We start from the raw sequence: 21,943 nt of genomic DNA on the forward strand, positions 1-21,943 counted from the left end.
GAATGTGGTCCTTTCAAAAGCCTACAGTACATTAGTCATGGACGGTATATGATACAACAAAAATAAAAGTTGCTAAATATTGCACACGAAGGTGGAAAATAGCCGCGCTCAGATGGCGTATTGCTTTGGCTGCTTCTTCAGGCTCATGGATCTCTCCGTTTGTGAAATCACATGAGTGGCTCTGTTGTTGAGGAGGCGACACTCATGAAGGACATCTGCACGAAGAAACAACAGGAACGTCACCGAAAAAAATAATCCCCCCAGCAAATGACAAGTTACATTACATAGAACTACAATCTTTCAGGGAACTTCTTACCATTGAATTGTTTGTAGGCTTCTTCCACAATGGCATTGTTTGACCTTTTTATGTCCCAGTAATTGTCCTCCACCCATGGTTTGCAGTCATGATGCTCCACAAGTTGTCCATTCTTATATACACCAGCTAATTGTGCATTAAAATGAAAAATTGTAGAAAAACAACACATTTTATAGTTAGATTGTTTTCATTAGTAAAGAAATAATTGAAAATGTAGGCAATGCTGTGGAAGTGTGTATTTGTTATTTCGAATAAAAACAATATGAAGGATGTTGTGTGACCAGCTATTGAACACAAACAGGTTTTATATATATATATATGTATAAAAAAATGGATACCTTTGATAGTGTCGTCAATGTCTTTGCATAACTGGTACAAGTCACTCCCACGTCCAACAACTCTCTCACCTTCAATTTAAACACATTCGAAGTAAGAAACACTTAATTGTTTTATATTCTTTTTATTATTATTAAATGTCAAACTAAGTGTACTTCAGGGACCACACACTGCACAATTTGATCTCAAGTGAGCAGGACGAATATGTAATTACATTATAATATATGAATAACTAATATATCATTAAGAAGGTCACAGAATAAATAGGAGAAGAACAATCTTACCGTCCAGCACCTTGATGTTGGGAAACATTTCGTGAAGTACAGTTCTGTATGAAGCGTTCCTGCAGACTGATACAGAGATTTTAAGTTTGCCAACATGTATATAAATACTTTTTAATAAATCTGAAAGGTTGGAGATAAAATCATAAAACGGTACCTGGGTTGGAGTAATTGTACGTGTTGTCTTTAAACCGTATGTTTTCTAGCTTTCTCAACAAAGCAAGGCAGCGTAGGTTTTCAATGCTGTTGGGAAAAAAGGCATTCTCTTAAAAATAGGACTATTTGTAAAACAAAAATAATAATACTTTTATTCACATGGTAATTATAGATATATTCACATTCTTGGTCCTAAAAGTCAGTGGTTATCGTGAATGCAGTCTGCAATTATAGTGCCCAAAAGCTCAATAAGAAAAACAAAAAAATATCTATTCTCCTTGCAAAAATGGTGTGTTTTAATCTTTAAAAAAAAAAGATCATTGTTTACCCTCATCTTATTTCTCATTATCAAGATTACATAACTCCCACCAAGCTTTCTGGTGCCCCCCACACTTTGGAAAACCATGGTTCTCGGGACACAATTGATCAATCGTACCAGGATATGATATTTCCAGCCACATTTAGGGTCTGTAAATTGTCACAGCTGCGCAGAGGCTCTGCAAAACACAAAGACAATAACAAATACGGAGTAACAACTTGTCCACTCACAACAGAAATGCACTTGTTAATAACGACCAAAGACGCTCATGCTATAAAAAGGAAACGTACCTATATTAGAGATCCTGTTGGCAGACAGATTGAGAACAGAAAGGAGCCACAGGGATGACAGAGGAGCCAAATTTGTGATATTATTTCCAGAGAGGTCCAGTCTCTCTAAATTTACACATTCCCCAATACATCCAAGGTCACGTATACCTACAAGATCAAAAACAAATTGAAACTGTAAACAGTAAAGCCTTTTCTTTCTTTTTTTTTTTTTTTTACCGAAAAACACACACAGATATATTTTTGTTATCTTACCAAGACCTCTTAATTTGAGAAACAGTATGGACTCCAGATCAAACTCCCCTGTACGTGACTTGAGCAGAACAGATGTTATCTTCTCGCAGTCAGCATCTGAAAGGATGGCAGACTGCAGCGTTAACACACAGCACGTTTACAACCTCCACTGCATATTTCTGAGTCAGCATGGCCGGGAGCGAAAAGGCTGGATGTCACTTCATTTCGCGCAGGAACAAGCAAACAGCCCGTGTAATCATCTCTGAAGAGGGAACAACAAATCATGCATCCCATGAATTGCAGTGCAGCTTCTGCTCTGCCAGTTCAGACACACACACACTCACACACACAGAAAGGTATTATAACGCCAGTTGCATGCATGAATAGGGACTGAAGAGTTATATTTGGTTTGGTGTCCTGAGGCAATGTCAGCGCCACACATGGATTCTCCTCTGCGAGCCTGTTCAAATCCCCCCCCCCCCCCCCAAGAGAGGAAGAACAACCACAATCTGCAAAAATAATGAGGCTGTGGAGTCTGTTCTCCAGCCCAATTTACACGCTGTTATGTCAGCTTCAGAGCGCAGGTACATTGTTTTTCGCAGACGGTGGATGGATGAGTGGAGACGCAGGGTGCATGTCTTTGCGTGGCACCTGCACGAGTGCAAAGTGTTTAGTTTCGCCTCGGAGGAGCGAAACGTAAACTGTTGTTAGCATCGGTCGCTCGCTAGCTGGGTGAATTCACTGGGGCAGGGGGGGGGGGGGGGGGGGATGATTCAGCGCGGATGACAGTGGGTGGGTTATTTAATTAAATCAGAATTGCTCCCCCCTGTGATGACACAACTATTACATAAACATCTGGGAGGCTCTCCACCCCCAGCTTGGTGCTCAGCGAGCCACAGCATCGGCAGCTAGCGGCTAGCCGTAGCGTAGCAACAAGCTATCCGCCGTCCAAACTTACCTTGATCCTTCTCGCGCTTCGAGTCCATCCCGAACGACAACAGCCGCGCGCTGCTTCACGCTGCGGAACCGACACGAGACGCGGGGGCGAAGTGAAGGGACGCGGGTGGGAGGCAGTGCTCTGGTGATTTGGGGGAGGTGTGAAATTGTCATCTGTCCTGGGGAGAGCAGTCCAGGACACTCGCGCTGAGTGCTGGCAGGTGGAGGAGATGGACCGCGGCGTCTGAGCGCGCGCGTGTCGGAGGGAGGGGGAGGCGTAACTCCCGGACACGGGTCCCATAGAGCCCGCAGAGACGTCTTCTCCTCCACGCACGATGATGACGACGCGACCGTGCAACAGGTCGTCTGGGTCAATTCAAAGTTTGCTTCTTGTCACAAGACTCAAAAGTTGGATTTCGGTGACACGATGTTGTAAGACATTGTGAAAACGAGTGGAAATTGTACGTACAAATGAAGTGTATTCATTTTTTAACCTACAACCCGCAGATATGTATCTGAAAAAGCTAAATGCTTTTGTATATCTCCTATTTTTCAGGTTCAAAATAGAAAAAAAAAGCCAAGGTCAACATTTTCAAGTTTTACATTTATTAGACAAACGATATAATTTCAACCCTTTTCATTATATCCAATACATTTTAGTGTATTTAATTGTCAATTCTTCTTACTATATTGTGAGCTGCTGGATACCATGCATTTCTCCTCTATCTATTCATCTATCATCCATCCCAACCGTATCAGGTTAAGATGTTGGTTGTCATGACTACCGTATGATGTTTTATACGGTTAATCGTCACAACCAACACCTTAACCTGATATGGTGACCATGCCAACCAACATTTTAACCACTAACCATTAGAGCCGAGATAAATCTCTACATCACTTGCTCAGATGAGACCACGTGAATAAGGCGTTTATGACCAAACTACAACTAAGGAAAAGTAACAAGCAGAAGAGGTTTGTTTGGGGCAAGACACACAAGAAATGGACATTAAACCATGATGCACAAAAGGTGAATATATATATATATATATATATATATATATATATATATATATATATATATATATATATATATATATATATATATATAGCAGAGCAGAACAATATAAATAGTATTTACTGTCTCTGCTTTAGTGTTAGCTCCGTCATCTTTACCAGCAGGTTGTGGTTGCTGTTATTTATTTATCTAGCAGAGCTCTCATTGGCGGATGGTCGGGGAGAAGCCGATCACTTTGCGCTGCTCAGAATCCGCAGTCTGCGGTGCAGACCATAACCTCCTGACACACACAGACACCACGCCCACCCACTCACACACACACACACACCCACACCGGCTCCCGGACGGCGGCACGCAGCTCCCGCAGTCTCCATCCTCCCGCTTTGAAGGCATGCGGTATCCAGCCACGTCTGACGGTCATGGCGGAAATGCGCTGGAAGGACAGCAGTGACCCTTTTTGAACAATTTGCGGGCAACATCGAGTCATCCTGTGCGGGGACTTGGACTAAATGCCTCCCATTGAGAAAAGGCTCCGGACGTCCAGTGCTGTGAATGTGTCGAAGCAGCCGAGAGCTTGGTTAAGATGGGTAATAAACAGACGATCTTTACCGACGAGCAGCTGGACGCCTACCAGGTGAGGCTGCGCGCTTCCGGCGTTCTCAAACGCACTCTTGTTGTCTCTACACTGTCAGCGGCAGATGTGGGCGATTTTTGAAACTATTAGTCAAATTTATATCCCCATCTGATCTACTGATGCTTTATTTTTGATTCATCCTGCTATTATGAGTAACTATGAGCTTGGGAAAAGTAGATCCATCTGAACACCCGGACTGGGAACTTCCCACTGTAAAATTGGGGGATTTTTTTTTGTTTTCCTGAGAACTTGCAGAAGCTAATGTAAGATCTGTCAATACAGTGACATTTGTGCATTCACTTTAGAAAATATAATTTAATGTTATCAATCTTCGAACTTGATCACAGCTCAAGTGAAAACAACCAGAATGTCAAAACCAACAGTATGTCTGCACAAAAACAAAGTCTTTTGCAAAATATTGACTTTACAAGCATTAATTCATCTCTCTATTGGTTTATGTGCCTGGTGAAAATGTTATGTCATTAATATTTTGATTTCATCTTGTTGTCATTTGTATGCACTGTATGAACTGGAAAATGGGATTTACAGCTGGTAACTTTACGAGGTAACTTCTTTATGCATCCATGTGGATCTCTAAACTCCAAGGAGAGATCTACAATCGTTTGCTCTCATTCATTCAGATCTTCAGGCCTTGTGTTGCATTAACTCGAGACATTTTACGTTGTGTTTTATGGTGTAGTGTTAATATTTACAGAATTCAATGAGCTTTTACTTAATTTCTACTGCTACTGCCATAACGGATGTCAAATACACACAATAATGGAATAAAACAATAAATTTCCTACCAAAGTTTCATCACTTATGACTCAACTCTTTAAATATTAACATAGTCTTGATAGGTGCGAATAGCCAAAGGGTTTGATTTCACTTCCAACTGTAGGATCTCCTATACGTGGAGTTATCATCCAATAAGATCTGACCTTTTGTTCCCCGTAGTGACAATCCAGGTGCCCTCACGAAGAAACGCATCTTCATGTGCACAGGTTTATCTTGTGATTCGGTGTGGGCTTAATAATTGATGCTGAGCCAGCGTGATATGCTGTGAAACTCTACTCTCGGGGCACAGTTTGGTTCTCAAGAGCCTCTCTGGTTACCCCCACCAATACCCTGAGAATACTGCTGCTTTCCGTTTGGCCTCACATTGTTGTTTTCATAGACTTTATGCTTTTGAGTTCAAATTTTACACGGCGCCGAGCAGCAAATATGGGCTCAACACTTGGATGGTTTGTTCAGAAAGGAATTTAAAGCACATCTGTACAAATACTGCAATAGCACCGTATTTATGTGTTGCTGTGCTCATCGTACCGACAACGATGGAAAGCATTAGCTTATAGTGCTTATCGAGCATTGTATATACTCACAGGCGAGGGAGACGACATAAACATTCAGTCAGCCCTGAGAAAATGTAGCAGTAAATGTATTTGTTGGTGACTCCCACAGTCTCCAGAGCTTCGCCGGCTGCACCTCGTTTCTTACACCCAGCAGCACAGCACAGACAGAATGCACACAAAGGATGACTGTAAAGTGAGGTGCCTCCACTGGAACTGTTGGATAATGAGTGTGCCAGCACATGCATGTCAGACAACGGCCGATCGTGTTTCCTCTGTGTACTCACACACATGATCGTTTCGAGAGAAACCGGACACCTCTCTCAGCTTTTTCCGTAATAGTTGTTTCACATGACTTCAGAAGAAATGGAATGGGACAATGACTCACGAGTCACCAAGAGTGTATTTTACCCGGGAGTTGCACTTCAAAGTGTACTTTTGATGGAATTCATAGTAACTAACCATCTTGCTGTTGTTTTTCTCTCAATGCAGGATTGTACATTTTTCACCCGGAAGGAAATTCTGCGGTAAGAGTTTTTGTCAATTTTTATTACTTTGAATGTTAAACGAAGCTCACTTGTAAACCACTTATTAGCCTTGGCCAAATGCACTGTCTTTTATTTTGTGGTGTATTTTCCTTTGCAGCAGTGGATTTGATGTGCTTACTCTTTATGTGGATTCACTGACCCATCTTGCATTATTAAGGGAATTAAAAAAAAAAAAACTCTTTTGACCACACCCTTTCCTAACTATTGCGCAATAGACTGTCTCATACTTATCAACCATGCAACCACATTTGGATTTCTACCAGAATTCAACTTGATTTTAACGTGATGCTAAGTTGTTTTTCATAAATCACATATCATTGCTTTGACTCCAGTGGACTGGCACATGTCGGTGTTGGAGAACACGTTCCCCACAATGTCTGCTTCCGATTGCATACAACAGTGAATTTAGAATTAGATTCAATCATGTGGGACGAAATAATTTCATTCTGCTCTCCCAGAAATGTATTACCTACGGCGTTCCTCCTGTAGCTGGGAGCAAATACATTTTCTACCTGTACTACTTTCAACTGGAACACTTTACAACAGGATCTGAAGTCATTCAGTTTGACTTTATTGTTGGATTTTAATCAATCTTTAAGTCAACTTTAAACCTCTTTGGCACCTAATTGAATGTATCCTACTGTGCTCAACAGAAACAAATTATTGTTAGAAGGCAGACATTGTGCAAAAGTTTGTATCTGTGGGAGGGAAAAGCTGCAAAAGGGCTTTAAATCTCTTAAAACATCTCTGCAGCCCGAGCTGTGTCACACACACACACACACACACACACACACACACACACACACACACACACACACACACACACACACACACACACACAACACACACACACACACACACACACACACACACACACACACACACACACACACACACACACACACACACACACAGAGTGACTGATCTCCCTGTGCTTATTTGTACCACGAAATGCAAGTTGGGAAGTGATGGAGAGAAGTCAGTTTTCTTGTTTGTCCACTTTTCACCTTTAACAAAGCATAATTTCTTCTCAGCACACTTAAACACACCTTCTAAGGAAGAACTTAGTAGTGTTCCCCTGTGCGTGCTATTGTTTGTCTGGTTTAGATAATTCTCTTTGCATAAACCCACACAGACTTGATTGTGTCAAATCAGCATGACAAAATGCTGTTTATTAAAAGAATAAAGAAAAAAAAAGAACATTTCAATGTTGCCCTTTAGTTTGTCAGCTGCAAAAAGTTTTTATACAGACTGAAGTCGTAAACTATTTTGTTTTATAACTCAGTCATTTGGTTATTCCAACAAATACAATGAGGATGCAGCAATAGAGATGCACATAATGACATTTACAAATGACACAGGAAGTGCTTTTATCATGGTGGGGGTTGCTGCTTTATGTTTGTGGGTGGTTATCTCAGCATGTTACTTAAGCATTTAAAAGCCATGCTGACATTTTGACATTTCAATTTGTCGCAATAGAAGCAGCTTAACAAGGTTAAAGTCTATCTGTCGGCCTCGTGATGAAACGAGGTTTCATGACTTTTATGAGAAGCATACATGGAAAAACCAAAGGTGATGCTCACATGTCTGCATCTTTTGTTCTCGCGTTGGAAAATAAATAGCTGTTTAAATGTCTTCTGAATGTATGTGAATCTCTGATTGCCTGGTTGGTTTTGAATATGTAGGCCACACAATACTAACAAAAAATATGATCAGGAAACATTTTGAAATTGTAGTTGTACATTAATGGATTCGAAAGATACAACCAAGAAACAAATGATAAATACATTGCGTGAATATATTTGCCCTGGTATTTAATCTATGCAGTTTCTTTTGTTTACATGTCTTATGCATATATATGCACGTGCACATAAATAAATATTCAAAAAGGAGAGGGAGAGAGAGAGAGGACAAGTTAAATATCTAATTTAATCCCCCTTTTTTAAGCATAACCAGCAGATTTCTATCGAATTCTGACACGGATGGAAGTAACAAATTATACATTCTCACATTATTGTAATTAACTAGTAGTTTTTTGGATGCTTATATGTATTAAAACCTATTTGCTCAAGTTTGTTTTCGTCATATATTTAAGTACAACTGACACCATATCAACTCTGTCAACTATTGTGAATCCTACAGTCTGAATTCATCTTGAAACTATTGGAATATGCATTTTGATCTGCATTTTAATATACCATAGTGTATTTATTATATACTTCATGGTTTATCTGCAAAATATACTAAATCAAGAACCTGTTATTGACTATGCAAATCAATGGGTTAAAAAAAAATACCACTTTCAACAGTTGTTGTGAAAGTCGAGTGTGCATGATTGAACAGGTTCCACATTATTACCCCAGTCTCACTACAGAAGAAGAAGATTCCTTCTCTGTCACACGTGCACAGTGAGATTCTCCCCTCTGCTTTGAACCCATCCTGTGTACAGTGCAGTGGCAGCTCCATTGCTCCGGTGCCTTGTGGCTTTCGTCAGGAGCCCAGTCGTGGTGACCACAGTGGAGACAAGCAGTGGCTTTTCTATCCCCCATTGAAATAACCTGCTGGTTCAAACCACTGACCTTCCCATTATTGTTTCCATCCTGAACCCTCCAGGCCGGCAGTTCTTGACGTCACGTTGTTCCATTGTCCATCGTTTCTTTCTAGTGAAAATGTATCTTCTTCCACTCCTTTTGCCTTGATAACATACACTGTGCATGCACTTGTTCCTGCCCAGTGATATTGAATTGACTTTGATTCCAAGGCTATAGCAGTGGATCGGAAACAAAATTGACAATCGGCAGAGGGCGTAATAGGGTTCTTCGCTTTACGACCCACATAAAACATTCTTCTTCTCATCCACAGCTGCGGGTGTTATGGTACAGTTATGTAACATCTGAGAAAGGGTTAATCTTTGATTGTCATGCAACAACTGATTTAAACCCTTCCCTCTAAACAGGTATTGACGCACCATCATAACGTTTCTGAAGTGAATCCAATTTGTAGTGCTTTGGAAAAAAAAAAAGAAGAAGAAGAAGCTAAAATTGAATTTGCTGACTGAACATAATCAAGTTGGCAATTAAAGTTGTCCTCATGAGTTGCTCAGGAATCACAGGCGCTGTAGGGCACAAAGGGTCATTGCACATTAAAACTGCAGGTTTACTTGTTCATCCCCAGCGCCGTACCAATGAAACTCCATCATTTTGACAGGCTTATCTAATTTAATTGTAGTTGAGTTTGTCCTCAAAGAGCAGCGTCCCTGCTGATAAATGGCAAATGATGGTACAACGTGACAGGATTACTCAAAGGACAGGATGAAATGAAGGCTGGAGATAAGCACCCACGTCCCAGACACTGTGTGTTTAATCTTACACACAGGCCCCTTACAGTTCGTAGACGTTATTCTGTGTAATGAACAACTTCAAATCACGGGTTTAAGGTTAACCTGCTATGAAAGAGAATGATGGGTGACAGGAACGTTAAAAAGAGGAATAATCTGATGGCTGTATTCTGGCATTTTAACATATTCAGATTTATTCAGCCTAGTCTCTTACATTATCGCTGTAGGGTAAATATATTTCTTTATTTCCCCAGTGAAAGCTTTCTAGGAGGCTGGACGTGTTCTCAGTGCTACACATATGAAGGTGTTTACAGCTAAATGCTGGGGAGCACACATTTCTTTTACTGAATGGCAGTAAATCAGAAGCAGTGAAATAGTGTTTTGTTTACTTCTCATCCAGGTTGCATGGCAGATATCATGAGTTGGCTCCACATCTGGTACCGATGGACTACACCAACGAACCTGACTGTAAATTGCCGTTAGCCTTGATAGTCAACATGCCAGAATTGAAGGTAAAAAAAACCCCCCGCCAAAACTGTCTTTAATATGGTTCCTGCTTTGTGAATGAATCTGCATCGTTTGCTTGCTCTTTGTTTCTCAGCAGCAGTTTGTACCACATTGTGTTTTCTGTTCTCTCTCTCTCTTTTTTTTTTTTTGCTCCACAGACACAAATGTGGCACTCACTGCTCATCCTAATCGATGCTCTCTCTCTCTTCCGCGGGGACAGAATTGATTTTTAACCATCATCACTGATGTGATTGTATGACACTGCACTTTGTGAGCGCATGAAAGTTAATGTGCCGTGAAATGCTCCTTGCCTTCCCGTCCTCACATATTCACCCCTTCCTATTTTCGAGCGTCTGACATTTTGAATGGACGTCCGGATTCTAAAAATTATTTATTTATTTTTTTGATGTCATGTTGCGTAACGTCCCAGCCACATTCCCCTTCATCGCACAGGGGCACATGTTTTAATATGGGCTCCTTATCCACAAAGGCTTCAAGTCGTAATGTGTCCTTCCTCTCAGCATAATTGGCCCTTTCCTGTAAAACTGTCACATGGTTGCCAAGTTGTTAAGAGGACAACAGGGAAGATGGAGGCCACCCGTGGCTGAAAATATGAGGCCCAGACAATACACAGTCAACAAGGAGGCTCCACATCTTTATAACTCTCAATACATCATCCTCTCACCCCAGACTAATGAGCTGTGTCGTCAGGCGCGGTGATTCAGGCTCCAACGAGATGCCTAAGGATACTACAGTAACGAATAACATTGATTGCATTTATTATTTTGTCTTTTTGCTCCTCTCGTACTGACGTCAAACAGAGCCCATCGCAGCAACACTTGTCACAGACGCAAAACTACCGAAAATCCAAATCTCCTGTGATGGCGTCCACTTAAGTGTGAATTTATCACCTTTTGTGTCAAACCTGCTAATTTATCTGGGGTATTAAACACAGGTAGCAATTTATGCTTAATCAGTGGAGAAGAAAATAAGGACTTTACCATCCCAGCAAAAACACAGTCAACTTTATTCATCTGAACTGTGTGATAAGCACAACACACCTAATGATTTCTCTCCCATATGTAATACATTCAGAGGCCAATCCTTCATTAAAACAATATTTTTAAAGACTTTTTTTTAAGTCTTCAATCTATTTGTCATAAAAATCTGTTCATGTATTACATCAACCATAATCACACATATATGACCAATTCTCAACAAGATAACATCTGAATTACATTTCAGTGTTCATTTCTTGGAAATATTTCTTACACCAGCAAACATGTGGCCGTACGCAGCAGCCGTCCCCAAAGTCTGCAGGTCAAATTCCAGAAATTAATAAAATACTCGTTTCACAAGAAAGATCCTTTAAACACATTTGAACCAATTGTCAATAGTAATTACTCAAAATTATTTTATTACTTTGTCCATTTAATGGAAAAAAGTAATTTGACTTGAATGAGTATTGCCCATGTACTTCTATTCATTCATGTAGTTTGCACAATTCCTGTTAGTTAGGTCTTGTTGTTAATGTTCCCACAAACAATTTTGGCAGAATTATTTTAAGCACAGAAGGAACCCGTTTGCCAAAATATGTATGTCCTTCTCTTTGAGGGGTATTTACATAAATGTATGACATCAATAAAATGCAATTTGATATTAAAACATCACCCTATTTCATTTACAGGAAAATCCGTTTCGCAGCAGGATTGTCGAGTCCTTCTCGGAGGACGGGCAGGGAAATCTCAGCTTCAATGAGTTTGTCGACATGTTTTCAGTCCTCAGTGAAATGGCTCCCAGAGAAGTCAAGGCCATTTATGCCTTTAAAATCTACGGTAATAACACATTTCTATCTTACTTCACTGTCTCAGCTTTTTCTGGATTCTATGGACTTTATAATATGAAGCTCGTAATTTCCTTCGATCTTTCTTACCCACAGATTTCAATGTGGATAATTTCCTGTGCAAAGAGGATCTTGAAAAGACTCTCAACAAGCTGACAAAGGAGGAGTTGACTCCCGAAGAGGTTCAGTTGGTGTGTGAGAAAGCCACCGAGGAGGCGGATTTGGATGGAGACAATAAACTCTCCTTTGCTGATTTTGAAAATATGATATCAAGGGCTCCAGATTTTTTAAGGTATTTAAGCAAATAATTGAGACAACTAGTATGTTTATATGATTTTTTTCCCCCAATCAATTGCAAATCAATTGCAAATCATTTCAGTTTCCATGTATTTTGGGGTTTTGTGTAGCACATTGTAGATAGAATTAGTGTTCAAATTACTTTTATTTTTTCTCCTGTGTTTCAGGAGAAAAGCTGCTCATTTATTAAAGTAGGAATTGGCAAACTGGGAGGATGAACTTTGATCCTAGAGTTTGAGCCACATTGTGCCCCACACACATAAGGTCTTATAATCACATATATAACAGATGATGGATACATAGGCAATAAAACATGTTACTCTTCTAGTTCTGGTGAGACGCTTTTTCTTTTTGCAGCTCAGTTTGCACTAGTGCCTCATGTTCACCCTCTCATCACCCATACCTATAGTTTTTTGTAGGACTTCTCCTCAAATAGAAAATAATTATATTCGAACAAGGCATTCAGTTTATCCCAGGTTTTCTGCTGTGGCTGTTGCGTGTGTCTAATACACACAATAAGACTTCTTGCGTGTCACTGCTGCCTCCTCATAATTCTTTCTTTGATTGTTTCAGTACGTTCCACATACGGATCTGAGAGGGCTGAGTGCACGGCTTCTCATGTTGACGTTGTGCTGATACCAAGGACTCGGTGTGACTCATGTCGCGGCCACAGCACGGTTCCTGACTCCCACTCGCGTCTTCAAGTCACCCATCAATCCTCTCTGGCCTCTGCTTCAGCTGTCCTTACATCTCTGAAGTCCAGCACCCTGGATTTTATTAATGAGGATTAAACTCTTTTTTTCTTTCACTACCTACGAAAGGGCTTGACCTGGGTTGTAAAAATGGCTATTCTTTCCACGTTTTAAGGGTGAAAAATGATTAATGACACAGGTTGGTTGAACCACTTTGGGTAATTGCCTACTGAGCACATTTAAGAATGCATAAAAAAAAGCTTATCTACCTATATTGCACATGAGATCCCAGTGAAGTCTTCCTCCACGAGATATTCAGTATTTATAAGACTGTGGGCAAAGTCTGAAATGAGGGAAAGTACAGCACTGGCATCAAGGGCATACAAATATGCTTTGCAGTATTTGTACATGCAGTGTTTTGGTGACGACTTCTTCATTATGGAGCTGGAAGTTGATGACAATCATATCTTACTGTTCACCAGTTAGATCAAGGGCTTTGTCATCTCAACTCATTTTGCTAGCTTTCATCCTCTGCCTCAGCCATTACAATGCGATGTTAGTTATACAGCCACGTTTCTATATTTTATAGTATTCATGTGAATTCCAATATTTGTCTTTCTTCAAATAAATGCTTTTATTTCTGTGTCCCGATTGCATTACTTATGACTGTGTTTGTGAGGTTCATTGTTGTCTGGGAAGAAAAAAACAAAACAAAACAAACCTTCCAGCAGTTTGTTAATCACGAAGGAGTCAGTTCAAGCGATTTGCAGATTTAATGGGTTCTTCATACAACCAGTCGACTTTAACCCACGCAGCCATGATGATGGTACAGTGTGTGCACAGTAAAGATCAGGAAATGACTGTGCCTCTGCATAGCCCATCATATGAGCTGCAATAACTTGTTCAGGAGGATGTGATCATTAGGAGTGAGCTGCCTCAGCATTCAGGAGTGTGATTACATCCGTGCACACACAGTTAATCTCAACTGAAAGCTGGAGGGAAACGGTCTTAGGCATGTCGGTCGATGATTAACGGGTCTTTGTTGCTGCCCTGTAGGTACAGATTTACATCAGGTTACTGTACATAAGAATGGAGCCTGGCATGTCGTCTCGGTTGATTAGCTCCGGTTGAAACCAAAACTGTTCTATTTCCTGCTGGGTAGCTTGACGTGCTGACCTTGTCTTATTGCTTTTGTTGCAGTGCAGCACTTTCAAATTGGATATGACCTAGTTAAGTGGTGCTGAGTCGGACAAATACCAAACAGTTATGGTGTAGAAATGAGGACCCAAGCTCCATGCAGCCATTCTAGCAACACATGTTTCCCTTTGTTAAAGAGATGCAGGTACTTTATATATGAAAATAATCTACATTATTCAATTTTTTATTTTTTTTATTTTTACCAAGCTTGAACACAACCTAGAAAAACCAGATTCAAGAATGATGTTCATTGACTAATTAATGGGATTTTCTTTCAATTACATATTTTTTTTGTATTATCTCCAGGTTAATATTTTACTGTTTCAGTAGAATTTCATCTTGTGGGGTTGAGATAAGGGCCCGAAAGGTTGGAGACCACTGAACTTAACCAGACCAGAGGACAGCAGCGTGTGGTCCACAGACTAGACACTACAATTAAAAAAAAAAATTTTCATATAGCGTTAACGAGTGTACATGCATGAAGGTGGAAGCTTTGTTTGTTTTTAATTTACACAATTTGTCCTTAACTGTTGTTGTGAAACTCATTGGTATAGAGGTTTTATCAAGGTGTAGCTAAACAGTACATTTGTACTCAAGTCAAGGATGAAACCATGTGCTTAGTTTTCAAAAATCCATGTACAATATTAATATTGAGCATGACAGAGGTTAGATAATGTCTCAGCCCAGCCCTCCTGAGCAGTCCTAGTTTTTTTATGTATAAAATCCCACCCTTAATCTACAGCACATATACCGAATGAGTGGGCCAACCAAAACTGTAAATTCAAAATACGGCTGTGTTGAGGACTGCTCTTATACCACAGATAGTCCTTAACGTGAGAAGCAAAAATATAAATACAAAATTGAGCACTTCATTTCACCTGGGAGAGGAGGAGAGGCAGGATTTGTGTCTTCAGTCCTTTAAGCAGTGTGCAGTCATCAGAGCAGTTCATTAATTCCTCCCTATTCTATCTCAAGTTTCCTTTATGAGGGCAGTATCAAATATTCGGGGCAACAGAGTGCCGATTGTGTGGCTTCATTAATTACTGGTCTCACTGGGAACATCTGTTAATTATGATTCCTGCAGAGAAGCTTCTGGTGCAACACGATACTGCGGCTGTAAAGCAGCCATTACTGTCGGCAAGCGTTTCTGAGGCAGAAGGGGGCGAACTGTGTATGAAACACACTGGTTTCACTTCTGCTCCGACGTGATCTGAAGTAAGATGGTAATTTCAGCTCTCACGAGAGTGGAAGATTTAAATAACTGTAACAAGAGAAAGAATTATTGTGGGTGTTGCTAATTTGTTTAACTTTGAAATGAAACATGAAACAGTTTTTGAAGTAAAGTAACAAATAGAATATTTTAAATGAAGACATATTCACTAATAATTTGATACTTATACAATTGGAATATATATATATATATATATATATGGGAGGTAAATGTATGATATATATATATATATATATATACTTTGTGAAGTTTGTACGATTTTAAAATAAAGCATCATCACACCACCAGCACTTTCTTTCCTCTGGATTAGAACCTTTGTGTAGGGACGTAGTGATTTTTATTTATCTCCTGGACAATAAATATTTTACAATATTCCTGTTTTTTTAAATAATTGTTGATAATTTAATGACACATAAAACTGGGCAGGAACATAAAACAACGCGACATCAACAACTGTATGTACATGCCACATTTGACAGAGAAATAAAAACACAGATAGACAAAGATAAAATCCGTGTATATAAAAAAAGCATATATGATCACAGTATAGTGTCAAGTAGTGCCTCTTCACTATTTCCTCTTCACTTCTGGAAAGAGCCATTTCCATTTGTCATTCTGTGGGAGGCAAATGCATGAATGTAAGTAAAAACATTAACTGCAACAAAACAGGGGAAGTTTTATAATGATATAAAAGCATTTGGCATCAAATAACTAACCTTCAGTCCCCAGGATGGGTGATTGTGTTTGCGTTTGGCCTCCTCCAGGGGGTTGTGATGTTGGCCGTTTGGTTTTGGATTCACCAGCTCCTTGGTGTCGGGAATCATTTCATACGTACAGTCAGCAGGAAGGCAGTCGGTGGACGCTTTACAGAGGATCTCAGCATACACAGAATCAGTGTTCTCCGGTACTGGTGATCTAGTGTCTACGGATGTACTGTGCGGGCTGCTGGGTCTGCCAGCCAGCTGATAAACTGTGCTGTCATCCATGTGGTTCAGGCTGTGGCTGCTGCTCGCTCTGCTGCTCAGTTCGGTCCTCTCTAACAGGGAGACACAGCTCGTGAGTTGTCTGACTGGCTTGGGGGAAAGTTTTGGTGGGGTATCGGGAGGCAGGCTCAGCCTGTGTGAGTGTTCTCCGTCGCAGCTGCTGTCCAAGAGCAGCAGAGACCTGCTTCTCTGATTCAGCAGGTCAAGTTCAGAATTGAAAGAGTGAGGCTCCGACACTGGACTACATCTGCCCGCTTTCGCGGCCGTGGCATTCCACTGCTCGGCTCTCCCGGCTCCAGATAAAGTGTCCTGAGAGGTGTGAGCCCTGTGTTTCTGTCTGGGTGATTGCTTCTTGAGCTGAGCATACAAAACATGGTCCGGGAGGCCAGGTTCAATGTTCCTGCTCCTCCGGGGCAACGGTGGTACCTCCAGCTGGACAAAACATACACATTTTTGTAAAATGTCAGATAAAAGTCAACTTATTATTAACATTTTCAGTGAGATGTATCAACATCCTGTTTACCTCATGTGTTCTGTTGCTCTTCAGTGGCCGTGCAGGTTCCTGCTCTGAGCTAAAGGTTATCTGTTGCTGTTGTTGCATGTTCTTCACAGTGCGGTCAGCAGCAACAGGGCTCAGTTTGGGGCTGACCTGGATGGTATCATAGAGTTCCTCATTCAGCGACTGCAAGAACAAATGACCAGTAAGAGCTTAATCTATCGACGGTTTTGTTTTGTTTTTTGTTTGTTTTTTTAAATGAAGAAAAACACAGTTTTCTCTCACCTCAAAACATGAAGATGTCAGATACTCTCCAAAAGGATCAATGGGACTTTTCTTGTAATGGTCCAGCAGATCTGGCACTGTATTGTGACCCACAGTGTCTCCGCAGACAACAAACTGCCCACTTTCGCTTTGGTTTATTACGAAGTGGCGACACCGATCTCTGCCTCTGCAACACATACATGAAAACATGTTTACATGCATAAAACACATTGATAATTGTTGTTGGGGCTGTCGGTATAACCAGAGGTCTCTGGAAAAAAATGTCTAATTCATTAAAAAAATTATTCTTAAAAACATGGGCTGCAATTGGAAAAAATATATGGGTTTGCATAATTTGATTTTATATAAAGGTCTGACACTATTAAAGGGATCTTTTTTGTAAACATATGATTATTGCAGTTTACATTAACAAACTTTAACAAACAGTGGATAAGATGTTTTCATATAACAAAACCATCCCTAATAGACCATATGGCAGTGCTTAAAATAAAATTGAGAAAGGAGCATTTAGACACATCAAACACTATTAAGTTTGTTTTTGGGTGGAAATTGAAACTTCAAAGAGCTTCAAAGCGGTTCTTGTTTTTTTTTTACATGTAGCATCATGTGCTCTTATATACGGTTATTTAAATACACACAGAAAGAAAATCGGCTCTAAAACCAAACCAATACTCACTTATATGAGAGTATGTATCCGATGGCTTTATCACTGAGACGGATTAAGAAACAGCCCAGCTCTTTTTCTCTGAGAATTTCTTCAGCATCCCTGTTGACAGATACAGAACAACACTTAAAATCCATACATCTTGTGTGTTTTTTTTTTTATTACAATTGTTTAATCTTAAACCCTTTTGTTACGACATCACGGGAACAATTAGATTTCTTTTTTTTTTTTTCTTTTTTTTAAGTTTGCAAGGTAAATTATATAATTTGAAAATGTAACTTTAATTGTCAACTTAAACTTGTCATTAACAATAGTGATGTCTAACATAGTTGTTCCTTGTTGCTGTTGGTGTGGGAGGAGGAAACAGCAGTAGAGAGACAGTGACAGTGCGACACATGAACACTTCTCATCAAGGAACAGGATTATGTTGAAATTACATCATAAAAGGTCTAGTTTTGTTGTAAACAATCTTGTTTATGTATGTTATGAGAATATGACCACAGCAGGTATGAAAACAAAATGATGAATTTTTGAAATGTTTGTAGTCATTATTCAATTCAATTTAATTCAACTGTATTTAAATAGCACTAAAGACAACACTATCATTTCTAGGTGCTTTTTACAGAGAGAAACCCAACAAATAGCAAACATAAGCGACGGTGGAAAGGGAAAACTAACTAAACTAACAGGAAGTAACCTTTACAATGTGTTTCACTATGTTGTATTTCAACATAAAGTTAAGTCTGTATTTGTTTTCTCTTTGATTACTTACTTTCTGGTGATAAAACCAAGGAACCAAGTAGGGAGGAGGCCGCCGGTAACCATCAGTGGCAGTTGGGTCTCTAAAAACCACTTAGATGTCAGTTCCCCGAGTCTCCTTTCAGTCCCGTCAGCAATGGCATCGGCTTTCGGCTCCCGTTGCTCCATCCTTGTTCGATCCTGATCAAATCCACGCAGACATCCAATAAGGAAAAACCAGCCTTCGCCTTACAATGTTTGCTGTGAGGCAGTATGTTAACGGTCTAATTTGCATATTTTCCAGGAGGCGTCATCCACAGCTAAAAGCAGCTCAATGCTCTCATAGTTTCAGTGAAAAGCTGGTTCTGTTGGGAAAACCTGTTTGTTTATTGTTTTAAATAGTGTATGTGATGTGTTTACTTTATAGTGATGAATAAATAATTTATTATTATGATTCACAAACCTCCCTCATATTCCCAAACATGCAAATGTACACACTGCACTGTGTTGTAATGTCACACTTATATGAGATTAAATTTGCATGCAGGCCTTGGGTTAATAAATTAGTAATAGAAGTTGTAGCGTTATTTGAAGCGGATCTTACCGTGAGGCAACTCTTGAGGCAAGTCCTAATGATGGCTGATTTTGCTTGTTTATGATTCTTCGGTCCGATCTCTTGGCGGATGGTTTCAGGTCTGTGTTTCAGTGGTCTATGCAAGCAGCAGCAGGTCCTTTCAATTCCTGGAATATAGAAAAGGAGGTTTTTAAACGTGTTCCAAAGTAGATGTTGTTTCTTTCAGGTATAAGAGAGAGTACATACCTTTCCTTGAGATCACCAATGAGGAGTTTGAACCTGGTGTCATTTCAGCAAACATTAAAACGCCACTCTTCACCTCTGAACAGGCTGTGATCTCCCACTGAAAGTGTTTTGAGAGACCCCTGCATGGGAGATATAGACTGATGACATTTACTATTGCACACACTTTTCCACTGGCTTGGAAAGCAGATGCAGTCGTCAGTGGCACAGAGTTCACGCAGCTCATTTGCATGAAAGACCAAGAGGTTAAGTCTGCTGAACAACGCAAAAGCTTCCTGAAGAGAAACGGAAACCAAGCTGTACAAAGACACTGTGGTTTTTGTGCACACGAGTGGAGAGGGTTGTTTTTTTTCTCCCCATGGAGCATCTTCATAACCGTAACGCTTGTGGAAGAGTTGCGTCAGCGGTTGGGTTTTTTCTGTGTGTGTGTGTTTTCTGATCAGGTTGCATCAGAAATGCTTCAGATTACAGTTGCTATGGCGGGATGTGAGGGCGGAAATAACCAGGAAGATTTAATATGTTTGTTTATTTGTTTTTAAGTGGGCATAGACAAGGTTTTTAAACTCTAACAGCCCAAGTCATTATCTCCGTTGCTGAGTCATTTGGTATAAATCCCCCTCTTTAACTTCAGTTGTGTGAAGGTGAGTTAGAATTCCCAGTGTGGGACTACAGTAACAGTAAAAAGTCTGTATCATACTGAATGGGAAAAGAATCTATTTCGGTACTACCCACACTAAACAATGATCTCAGGCTTCATACGGTCATAACTGGTTTCCTCCGGGGAGCTGGCCAAGGCCACTCTCGACATGAATGTTAATTATCCTACTTTAACGCAGATTTTACAACCAATAGAGATCAAACCAAATGATAGATAAAGTTGAGTGCAAATCCAGAGTACAGAAGTTACAGATTGTATATAAAGTCTATTATGAGTGAAAACTTTCAACTCACACCAGAAGAGTTTTATTACATATTGATCCCAACAGCCACAAACAATGATGTTTTATGTTTTTTAATGAAAAACATTATAAAAGAGCTGGTCTAAATTAAGTTGAGAACATCCTGAAGCAAGTTTTGATCTTGAATGATGACAAAGTTTATATAAATGACAATAAAGGCCTTTAAGAACAGTACCATGTTCCATGCATGAGTAAGTATTGCTACCGCATGGTGCAGAATTTCAACACAAAGTTAGTAGCGCTTGCTGACTCTTTTAAATATTCTTTGTGAGTCATTTTGCGCTCCTCAGTGGGAGTATTTAGGGTTTGAGGTCAAATCTTGTCACTGTATCTGTGTTTGTAAAAAGTCACTGAAGCTTTAATGGCAAATGCTATGCCATGTGAATAATAGCATATTGTGTGTGTATTTATTCTACAAATTTGTCTGTGGTGAACAGAAATGTAAAGAATTAGTATTTATCAGCCAATGACCAGAACATTTTTTGAGGCCGTATGGTGCTTTGAACACTAACGAGTCAGTTGACACTTGTAAAATGTCATTACAACATAACTCCATTGCTTTGACTTACAAAAAAGTCTTTGTATTTGGAGCGAAACCTACATCCTAGCAAAAGACCAAGAATGTTTAAACGAGAGAAGGTCAAAGGTAAATCGACACTAAAATTACGTTGGAGATTGTAATGACATGCTGGTTTTTCCACTGTACTTATTCCGATGATCCAATTTCATCTTGAGATTCTTCACAGTCATATGCTACGTGCTTACACAGCTGGAGCTTATGTACATCATGTTATAGCACGTACAGTTTTACAATCATTAATCAATGTTGGGCACATCCACCCTCAACTTCAGAGCAAGCCCTTTGTCCCTTTGGGGACACTTTAGATTTTTGTTTGACGATCTTCGTTTTGTCAGACTGTGGATAAGAAGCACTGATCATAGTGGGGTGAAAAAACATCTGTTTATCCAAATGTATTCATTATATAGCCAGGGGTATACACAAATCATATACAATAAAAATCAACATCTGAACACGTTTAAATGAAAAGACATTCAACACGTGAGTCGATGACTAATATTATTGGTGATGTTTATTGTGGCCAATTCAACTTCAAGAATATAAACTTATGTGAGTCGTGCAAGATCTGATGCCTTTTGACATTAGATGACATTAAAAATAATACTACCCTGCAGAAGACATCAAATATACTTGAATGCATTAAGTGGAAACATACAGTACACCAGCTTTGTTAAAATGATTGATAAGAGTTAAATTCACCTCTGCTCAAGTGATTTCTATAGTTCAGTTGTTTGCCAGCATTTACTCGTTAAAGAAGAAAATAAGACTATATGCATGCTTTGGAGGAAATCAAAAGCATATGATATGTGAGTATAATATAATACCATGAATAGAATTAATGCTTTGGTACTGTGAATAAATGTTGAATTGTGATAACAGCTGCATCGTGGAGCAGTGGCGAGC

General features: G+C 39.7%; 3 protein-coding genes across 4 annotated transcripts; 1 reads left to right on the forward strand and 2 right to left on the reverse strand.

The window, feature by feature from the left end:
* Window positions 1–49: 49 nt before the first annotated feature.
* Window positions 50–3,003, reverse strand: lrrc61 (leucine rich repeat containing 61). Its single transcript, XM_080505110.1, has 9 exons — window positions 2,888–3,003; window positions 1,951–2,046; window positions 1,699–1,845; window positions 1,526–1,586; window positions 1,091–1,176; window positions 937–1,002; window positions 655–723; window positions 317–442; window positions 50–215 (listed from the first exon to the last, which is right to left on the reverse strand). Exons 1-9 carry the CDS (start codon window positions 2,913–2,915, stop codon window positions 109–111), a joined length of 786 nt encoding a protein of 261 aa, XP_080361236.1. The 5' UTR covers window positions 2,916–3,003; the 3' UTR covers window positions 50–108.
* Window positions 3,004–4,466: 1,463 nt separating this feature from the next.
* cib2 (calcium and integrin binding family member 2) lies at window positions 4,467–12,993 on the forward strand (the record flags this gene model as incomplete). Of its 2 annotated transcripts, XM_080505224.1 has the most annotated exons (6): window positions 4,467–4,517; window positions 6,359–6,393; window positions 10,152–10,263; window positions 11,946–12,093; window positions 12,198–12,393; window positions 12,972–12,993. In XM_080505224.1, the coding sequence occupies 6 exons, from the start codon at window positions 4,467–4,469 to the stop codon at window positions 12,991–12,993; spliced, it is 564 nt and encodes a 187-aa protein (XP_080361350.1). The 2 variants fall into 2 exon arrangements, with proteins under 2 accessions (XP_080361350.1, XP_080361351.1); XM_080505225.1 differs by lacking the exons at window positions 6,359–6,393; window positions 10,152–10,263.
* A 3,095-nt stretch (window positions 12,994–16,088) lies between these two features.
* Window positions 16,089–19,156, reverse strand: LOC308136405 (uncharacterized protein; the record flags this gene model as incomplete). Its single annotated transcript, XM_080504743.1, has 7 exons — window positions 16,089–16,133; window positions 16,235–16,930; window positions 17,025–17,183; window positions 17,283–17,448; window positions 17,959–18,048; window positions 18,719–18,885; window positions 19,148–19,156. The coding sequence occupies 7 exons, from the start codon at window positions 19,154–19,156 to the stop codon at window positions 16,089–16,091; spliced, it is 1,332 nt and encodes a 443-aa protein (XP_080360869.1).
* Between the last annotated feature and the right edge of the window lie 2,787 nt (window positions 19,157–21,943).

This window comes from Blennius ocellaris (genome assembly GCF_963422515.1).
Source record: "Blennius ocellaris genome assembly, chromosome: 11".
Taxonomy (NCBI): Eukaryota; Metazoa; Chordata; class Actinopteri; order Blenniiformes; family Blenniidae; genus Blennius; species Blennius ocellaris.